Source organism: Austrofundulus limnaeus, unplaced genomic scaffold, assembly GCF_001266775.1.
Source record: "Austrofundulus limnaeus strain Quisiro unplaced genomic scaffold, Austrofundulus_limnaeus-1.0 Scaffold9, whole genome shotgun sequence".
NCBI classification, from domain to species: Eukaryota; Metazoa; Chordata; class Actinopteri; order Cyprinodontiformes; family Rivulidae; genus Austrofundulus; species Austrofundulus limnaeus.
This window is the reverse complement of record NW_013952411.1, coordinates 3,888,842-3,898,937: the sequence shown is the minus strand read 5'-3', so window position 1 is coordinate 3,898,937 and position 10,096 is coordinate 3,888,842. Positions and strand designations below refer to the sequence as shown.

General features: G+C 39.8%; 1 protein-coding gene across 1 annotated transcript in view; it reads right to left on the bottom strand.

The window, feature by feature from the left end:
• Positions 1 to 10,096, bottom strand: part of adamts7 (a disintegrin-like and metallopeptidase (reprolysin type) with thrombospondin type 1 motif, 7) — a 142,552-nt gene that overhangs the window by 73,485 nt on the left and 58,971 nt on the right. Inside the window, exon 9 of the mRNA XM_014001567.1 lies at positions 1,206 to 1,350. Within this exon, the coding sequence (XP_013857021.1) occupies positions 1,206 to 1,350 (145 nt within the window). The remainder of the gene's footprint in view (positions 1 to 1,205; positions 1,351 to 10,096) is intronic.

The window sequence follows — 10,096 nt, the reverse complement described above, 5'->3', positions numbered from 1 at the left end:
AAACATGTTAAGTGAACTTCCCAAACACTGTCTGTACTTCACAGGACCGTCTATAAATAAATAGAAAAAATATAGAAAGAATAAAAAAAATAAAGCTTACTGCTTTCCAGTCAGTAAGATCATGAAAAATAAAGTGCAAAAAACATAAAGAGAATAAACATTTGCTTTTACCAACTCTTTATTTTTTAGGAAAATCTAACTCAAGTCATTAGATGACATCATCAGCTAATATACACGTCTGGCTGTTTGCCAGTAATTGTGGTCTGATCTATAGGAGAGATGTTTAAGAGGAAAAAGTTAAGAAAAACACTAAATATGTTTGGAACTGCAATTAAACTTATTGAAATAAAAATAACTTTATGACTTCAATGATTAGATCCATATTACATAATTTAAATTAGTGATAATCTTAAATTTAACCTGCATACTGTTAGATTTCACGACACACAGGGAGGACGAGGTAAAGAAGTGACTGATCTGTTAGTCAAATGTAGCCGAGTCCAGGGATTTATTTTAGAGAGATAGTACCAGAGAAAAAAAACACAGTAAATATTACATCCCACTTTGGAAACCAGGCAGGAGCAGTGGCAGACTGCTGCGGGGGTGCTGCTGCACGAGGCTTCAGTGCACCGCTCGCTGCTCGGGGAGGAAAGATGGAGAAAAGTGCTTGGAAAGTGCTGTCACCAAAGCTTCTAAAAGTCTCCAAAAATATCTGGAAAAGTCGTTCGATTTGTCRCTTGTCGCTTTTTGGAAAAAAAGTTGCTAGAGGGGTCTAAATGTTAATGTTGTAACTGGGAAAGAGAGTAACACAATTTCAGTTCTCTGTATGTTTTGCACATATGAAGCATTGACAATACTTGAATCTTGAATCTAAAAAGCTGCTAGATCTAGCAACAATGTCACTAAGTTGGCAACACTGCTCTGCTTGGCTCACTCCCAAGTCAAGTGACCAGTCAAATCGCAGCCTGTGTGGTTAGAAAATCTTGTTTTAACATATTGCGAAATTATCACAAATGAAATCATTCAGCCCTATTCAGGACTAAGGTGTGAAATGAGATTAGGAAATGTTTTGGGTCAGGTATGTACTTGGTTGGGGTTAGGGTAAAGGGGTCATGRTTAGGCTGTAGAAATGACCAGTAAATGAATGGAAGTCACTGTAAAGTCCCCATGAGGATACAAGAACAAACATGTGTGTGTAGTCTTACATCCATGTCATTGCAAAGACGGGACCAGGATCCATACTGCAGGCGACACTGATGCATGGCACTGTACAGAACTCCAGGAAGCACCGACGTCAAAGACACCTTGTCCTTCACTGGAGAATCATCGAGGCACCAGCCCAAGCCTTGACTGCAGGGAAAAAAGGAAAATGTTACATTTTATAACAAGTTCAYACAGGCCTCTTGCCCTACTCCACCAAACTTGTTTAAATTTGATTATCTTCACCTGAATTTGTGTGCATTCATTAGATTGAAATATAATTACACTGATTTGAATGGTAATGAAATGGAATGGATCAGAGGTTATACACGGTATATATTTGCATTTAAATTGGACTTGTTTGCCTTCYTTATAAAGTGTCCCAAAATGACTTTTGTTGCCAGTCTGTACTGCATAAAGAAATGGAATTTAGGAAAGTTTCACTTCAACAACCTTCACAAATGTGAACATTGTTTTTACAAGTATATCTACATTTAGATACAATGATGATGCATTCAAAGGAYCAGTATGGTGCGAGTTCCTGCTGGTTTTATATTCTTTCAAGTTACCAAAGTAAAGGAGCATGAAACACAGCAACGTGCCTTAAACAGCAGGGATGAACAAACTCCTGATAACTACACATTCTGTGTAAAGGATGCAGATTAAGCTTTTAATATCAATTTGTTTTAACAAGGAAGGCAATGCCACTAGCATTACTGGTAGGGACAAAAAGATCATTCACAACATCCTTGGTAAGGGGCATTTAATGTAAACAAAAACTCAAAGGTAYCTGCAGGACAAATTAAGTAAAGATAAAGATAAGTCACTTTACATGAAATAAAAGAGACCATGTCATTTCATCACTGGATGTCAAACCATCAAAAATAATGAAGATTTCAAGACTCCAGTTGAATAAATGACAGATCTAAAATGATGCTYGGAATTTCTAACATAAATATGACAGGATTTGTGAACAACTGATTTYATTTTTTAATCAATGTATAAAAAAAGTTTAAAACTTCACATTTTGATTTAGGTTATAACTGACAATTGTTTTAAAGTGCTCACAGCWAAAAGTCATCCACACATCCTGACACTCCCCAGACATCCTATACGCACAGAGAAAAAGTCCTCCAATTCCTCCAACTATCTAATTAATCAAAGACAGGCTGTGTTTAACGGGTTTGTTTGTAGGACCAACTCTCATTATCTTCACTCCCTGCATCCTTAATCAGGTGATCATTATGCAAAGAAACAAAGTCCGAGTGTTTTCGATTATGTCAACCCCAGACTTAACACTTTTTAATCACAATGGGCTCCTCTAGGAAAATTAATTGCAACTATCAGAAAGGTGTATTAACACACTTATCAGCTCTGGAGTCCAGCATTTTAATAACAATAAAGGAGGATTTAAATTCCTTTCAATACAATACAAAGTTGTGTAAATAAATCACAATATATCACGACTGACACTTGATCAATATTTTAAACAATCACAACATATATCATGACAGACGTCATCAATATCAGTAGGAAATGCATCCAATAGAATGATCATAATTACACTAAACTTCGATCTAGAACCGCACGGCATTCAGGGGGATACAGGCAGAGGAAAGGCTTTAGCCACTTGACCTCTCATGACTCAGCTAAGCAACTTTGATGGCATCGACTAACTCACTCCTTGATAAGCTAGCAACAAACTGTAGCTATGGCCCAGCCCTAGTCTGAACTAATAATAAATACAGTTGTACACAATTATTGGGGGAGTCCGTTTCCTCGCCTCAAACTCTCATACAGCACTTCTAAGAATTGTTTTCCTTTCAAAGGCAAATAAATGTTTTAGTGACTGCTAACTAAGAATCAAAAACAATAATATAATTTTATGTGACTTCATCTATTTGTTGTGTAATTAAGTTAATGACTCCCAACAGAAGACACAAGTGGAGTAGAAAACTTTTACAAATAACAAAGGATGCAGAACATTTTTTACAAATGTCTTGTTTTTTAAAGCCTGACACAACAAAATGGTGTACTTTCAATTTTTCCAGAAAAATGCTGTCAACTTGCTTCAAAAAGAGCTCTACCAGTGGCACATCTCATGATAGTGCAATAAACATGGCAGTGCAAATCAAAGTGGGGTTTGCTTTGAGTTTGATGATTTCAGTGTTCAGTCATGTCAGCAATCATGTGTGCCTCTGCTGACTGCACTGATCCTCTATACTAAAATCAACAGCATCATACTAAGGAAGAGAAACAAATTGAATTAATAGTTATTGCCTCCTGCCAAAGATCAAAGAGTAATWTTGTTTTTGCCTGTGTGTCTACAGCATTTGCAAAAATATCTCATTAAYAGCAGGACAAAATTTCATCAAACACAAGATTTACATCTTGAACTGATTGCCTGTTTGAAGTCAACTCTATTCAAGATGGTGCCCACAGATAAGTGACCTCAGAAAACACAAATGGCAAAAATTTTTACTTTCCAAAAATTTTTTGCATCAGCTCTGTGTGTCCTTTTGCAAAAATATTCCAAGTGCATCTTGTAACATTTTTATGGTGCTTACAGAAAGTAGACATATGCACATCTAAAATCGATCCACTTTTTGGAGCCAACCTCAGTCACATCTGGGTAGAACTTAGTCAGTTTTACAGATGTGAAGCTAAAACTTGGTCTGGTAGTAGCTGAGCGTCATTTACAACACATACTTAAACAAATTAATGTCTTTTGCAGAAAACAGGTCACATGATATCATGAATATGTTCCTTCTYATGATTAAAACCTGGCATGAAAGGCAACAAACAATACGTGTTCCAGCAAAGCCTTACAAAGGCCGTTTGAAAGAAAAACTGTTTTGGTTTGTCATAGTGACATTTCTAAAGTTGGTTGAGAGGACAGGTCAGTGTAAGGTTAGGATTCTGGAAAAACAAGAAAAAAAAACATTTTCAGCCAGGTTAACAGGGTGTTCTGTTTCAACCATTTTGATGAATTCTGATTCMCATATTTATGTAATGAATTAAATGAGTTAAATGAGTCAATACCAAAGAAAGTACATATTTAAAAAATAATTTTTATATGAAGTCCCTTAGGAGACATGATGCAAGACCTTGTATTTTCAATCTCTAAAACCAAAATCCCTGCTCACATTTGACTGACAGAAACACAGCGCCAACATGATGTGCCTGTCATTTAAAACAACTGCAGGAATYATTAAAACTCCTACAAGGGAGTAATTAATATCAAAGAGCTGCTTTTTATATGACTAAAATACATAACTAGTTGATAAAATCTTTGAGGGGCATTTACAGTTATTTTCAACAAAGAACAAGGTTTATAATGTGTAGATGAGATTTTTACAGTTTTTATGGCAGTCATAAATTTACTACACAGATAAATCTCTGTGATAAATGAGATTATGACGAGCCTGTGCTGAATAAATTTGACTTAAGTGGACTAAGCATTAATCACATTAATGAGCTTGTATGGTTAATCTGATATAAATTACTATGAATCTACATTTTTTAAAATCGTCCACAGTTATGGATTTTCTGTGTAATTTTTTTTCTATTTTATTTCACTTTGTTTTCAGTGACATTCTCATTTATTTTCTTTCCAGTCCATGTACTGAACCATGACAACAGTGTTTTTCCCCAAGAACAAATTGCACAAACAAAATAAAATTCTCACCCAGCAGTATGGACAAGTGAAAAACTAAAGAAAATGGTCAGGTCAGAACATGCATCTACAGCAGATGAACAGTATCTTCAAGTCACGTTTTTCAAAAATTGGAAAAGAAATTGAGGTAAGACTTGACAGAACCTGAGTGCTGCATCATCTTTTCGCTGATCATCAATGTCAGCGACTTACATCTACACCCCCACCCCCCAGCCCCCACCCATCCACACACACATCCTCCAAGGTGATGTCAGAAAACAAGATTAGCGTGAGACTTCAATGGCACTGAGGCTGTCAAAATGTTTTGCACAAGTACAAAATAATAGCACGTCTGGGTGGATGCTTATTGCATTGAGCAGTGATTGCACGTCACAGAGCTGATTTTTACAAATGTTTGTGTGTTGATAGAGCTACAAGAATTCCAAATAAATAAAAGCTAAATGTGTATTTATCTGATGTATATTAAATCATCTTTCCCTGTAAACAAACTAATGTAGCATCTTGAGTCAAACTTCAACTTTTGCCCCTACAAAATGTAGTAGAGAGTTACAAAACGATTGTCAAGGAGTCAGATTTAAAGTGAAAAACAGCCAAGTTTATTTTAAATTATTAGTGAACCGATTTATGTGACAAATAGCCTCCATTAGTCTCTTATGGTTGAGGGAGGAAAATTGGTTTTCACGTTTCAAATAATTTTCCCAAATTCTGTTTTATATCACAGTACCACTAAACAAGGGGTGAAAACATGATTTATTTCAATGTATTCATTTAAATTAGGTCTAAAGTTATATAAGAAAAAGGCAATTGTTTGTGAAGCAAAATATTGTTGCCATTTCTGTTTGGATTCTACTTGCGGTATACCTCAGGGGTCAGTATTAGTCAGTGTTAAAATAAAACCCGAGAGAAAAGTTTAGAGATTATTAGAAAGCAAAAGAGGCTACAGTGAATATGCAGTAATCAAAGCTAAAAATGGTCCATCCATCCGTCCATTTTCAGCCGCTTATTCGGGATCGGGTCGCGGGGGGCAGCAGCCTAAGCAGAGAGACCCAGACTTCCCTCTCCCCAGCCACTTGGTCCAGCTCATCCGGAGGAATCCCAAGGTGTTCCCAGGCCAGCTGAGAAACATAGTCCCTCCAGTGTGTCCCGGGTCTTCCTTTGGGCCTCCTCCCAGTGGGACATGCCCGGAACACCTCACCAGGGAGGCGTCCAGGAGGCATCCTAACCAGATGCCCGAGTCACCTCAACTGGCTCCTCTCGACATGGAGGAGCAGCGCCTCTACTCTGAGTCCCTCCTGGATGACAGAGCTTCTCCCCCTATCTCTAAGGGAGAGCCCAGGCACCCTGCAGAGGAAACTCATTTCGGCAACTTTTRTCCGTAATTTCGTTCTTTCGGTCACTACCCAAAGTTTGTGAGCATAGATGAGGGTAGGAACGTTGACCGAGTGGTAAATCGAGAGCTGAGCCAGCTTCACCAGGACAGACCGATACAGCGCCCACATCACTGCAGACACAGCACCAATCCGCCTGTCGATCTCCCGCTCCATTTTTCACTCATTCGTGAACAAGACCCCGAGAAACAAACTCCTCCACTTGGGGCAGGACCTCCTCCCCGACCCGGAGGCAGCTTGCTACCATTTTCTGGCTCAAGACCATGGTCTTGGATTTGGAGGCACTGGTCCTCATCCTGGCTGCTTCACACTCGGCTGTGAACCGCTCCAGTGAGAGCTGGAGATCACGATCTGATGAAGCCAATAGGACCACATCATCCGCAAAAAGCAGAGATGTTGATCCTAAGGTCACCAAAAAGGATCCCCTGCCCACATTGGCTGCACCTAGAAATTCTGTTCATAAAAGTTATGAACAGAATCTGTGACAAAGGGCAACCTTGGCGGAGTCCAACTCTCACCGGAAATGAGTCCGACTTACTACCGGCAATGAGGACCAAGCTCTGRCACCGGTCATACAGGGACCTAACAGGCCGTATCAATGGGCCTGGTACCCCATACTCCCGGAGTAGCCCCCACAGGAGTCCCTGAGGGACATAGTCGAACGCCTTCCCCAAGTCCACAAAACACATGTAGACTGGTTGGACAAACTCCCATGCACCCTCCAGGACCCTGCTGAGGGTGTAGAGCTGGTCCGCTGTTCCACAACCAGGACGAAAACCACGGTGTTTTTCCTGAGTCCGAGATTCGACTATCTGATGAACCCTCCTCTCCAGAACCCCTGAATAGAACTTACCAGGGAGGCTCAGAAGTGTGATCCCCCATAGTTGGACCACATTCTGTGGTCCCCCTTTTTAAATAGGGGGACCACCACCCCGGCCTGCCTCCGATGTCCACGCGACATTGTAGAGTCGCGTCAACCAACACAACCCCACAACATCCAGAGCCTTAAAGAACTCCGGGAGAATCTCATCTCAGCTAAAAGTGGTCCAATGAAATATTACTGTGACCTGTTTTTTGGMCAGGTGGTGTGTATTTTGTTTGATGTGCTGGCCTTTGTGGAAGCGCAAAGTGGAGAAAAGCTCACATTTTCTGGTACAAAGAATGTAACAATGCATTTGATACTGAGACTGGACAATTAGATCTCGGCCATCTGGCAAMTTCAAAAGTAGATCTTATTTCAATAACATTTGGGCTCCCCTGATCTAGAAAGACAAACAATCTCAAACATTGTCTGGGGAAATGAACAAAGTCAAAATTTCATCTGATGATGTCATCAGTCAGGAACTGATCTCATGCTGACCTGTTTTTGAAAATGTGCAATATCAGGATCTGATTCCAAGTCAGTCAGCTGGAAATGTAGACTTTGGGCTCAACAATTTTTGAGCACCCTGATGGGAACATCAGTGATTTTATGTGTGGGTCAACAGGTATTGGCTGATCCCATGACCATAAACCCTCCCCCCACAGCTGGGTTTCTCCTGCAAGAGATGGAACTGCTGGGGTCCAGTTATTTCAATCAGTGAGAGACAGACACCAGAGGTAAAATGGTTTTAAGGAAAAAAGGACAGAAGCATACAAAAGGTATTTTGTGTATCTGTAAAGTTATCTTTTTGCATAATCATAAGGCAGAGTTATATTTAAATGTATCTTCTTTGTTGTAAGCATGAACATGAGGTGTCTGTAAGTGCCATCTTTTTGAATAACAATGAAAGGAGATTATTCAAAGCACAAGCACATACAGAGGCAGGACTTCCCTGTGGAACACCATCTTTAGCATAAACCTTGAGCTTACAAGCCATTTAATGCTCAAACATATTAATTCATATGTGCTGGTTCCACTTCATCAGCTTGCATCACAGAAACTATCTGCAGAGACCTGTTACTGTGTGCTCAAAGATTATTGGGCAACATGAAAAAAAATGTATAGGTCTGGACGGGTTCTTCTCTAATGAAACATTTCGTCTCTCCTCCAAGAGACTTCTTCAGTCTGAGAGTTTCAGGCAAAATTCAGGCTTTTAAGCCCTGCCTCCATGTGACTGATACTTAAAAGCCTGAATTTTGCCTGAAACTCTCAGACTGAAGAAGTCTCTTGGAGGAGAGACGAAACATTTCATTAGAGAAGAACCCGTCCAGAGGACCTATACATTTTTTTTCTTTTTGATTTTTTACCTGGATTACTGAGATGCATCAGGACATTATTGGGCAACCATTAGGAATCATTTTTATGCGACCAGCAAACAAGCAGTTTAGCACATAAAATTTTCTACATGGGGAAATTATGGCTGAGAGTTTAGGTGAGTCATCCTGAAACCTGTGGGTTGCTGGTTTGATCTCCCATTCCATCTGTCTCAGTTGTTGTGTATTTGGGCAAGCTACAGTTGCCAGCTGACTACTGACTTCAAGTAGGGTAGTGCTCAAATTATGTGTTGGGAAGGACACACTGCTACTATCACACTAAGTTTTAGTTTAATATCAAACTGACTATGACAGAGGCCATCTTGAATTGGATTAACTCCAAAGGTTACTTATTTGTAAATGTACACTGTTAAAAAAAACCAAACACTAAAATAACACATACTAGATCTCAATGAATGAAATATTCTAGTTACTTTTTTTTATTACAAAGTGGAATTTGTTGAGAACAAAATACCCTCAAACAATCAATGCAAATCTAAATTGTTCCAGGGAGGTCTGGGTTTGGAATCATACTCAAAACAAAGTGGAAAATCGAATTACAGGCTGATCCAATTTCAGTGGAAACTCCTAAAGATAAGTTAAATGAGGCTTAGCAGTGTGAGTGGCCACTTTGTGTATAACCTTCCTACAACACCTGCCCATGTTCCTGATGAGGCRGTGCATGTTCTGAGGCATCTCCTCAAAGACCTGGATTAAAGCATCTGTCAACTTCTGGACAGTCTGTGGTGCAATGTCATATTGGTGGAGGCCAGTCCACAGCAGCATTGCCTTCATCATGCAGGAACTGCAGAATCACTTCARCCACATGGGGCTGAGCATCATCATGTGTCAGAAGGAACCCAACTGCACCAGCATGAGGTCTCACAGAACGTAATGTCAGTAAGGGTACCTCTGGCTAGCACATAGAAATGCTTCCCCACACCATTACAAACCCACTGCCAAACCAGTCATGCCAAAGGATGTTGCACACAGGAGAACATTCTCCATGGCGTCTCCAGTCTCTGTCACGTCTGTCACATGCTCATGTGAACTTGCTCTCATCCATGAACAGCAATGTAGCAATCCTGCTGTTGGGTTCTTGAACTCCTTCAGCCCCCTTCACATCTCCTGGTATTTCCTCCAGACTCTGGACACTGTGCTGAAAGACACAGCAAACCTTGTTCCAGCTCGTACTGATGTGCCATCCTGGATGACCAACACTACYTGAGCTACTTCTGTGGGTTGGATACACCCCCTTCATGCTACCTCTAGTAACAAAACGCAAAAGTCACCAAAACATCAGCCAGAGGGAAAGRGTCTGTGGACATCACCTGCAGAAACATTCCTTTATGGGGGTTGTCTTGCTAATTGCCTCTCATGTCTACATGTCTGGTCTATTTGCACAACAGTAAGTGAAACTGATTCACCATCAGTGTTGCTTCTTAACTGGTTGATTTAAACTTGGAGTTGCATTGTTGTGTTTTCCTTGTTTTTTATCAGTGTTTTTCCAATGGTGATTTTCCAAAAGGTTGATAAGAATCTGTTTACTTGATCAATGAGATGTTTTGCTAACACATCAAAAAAAAAAAAAAAAAAA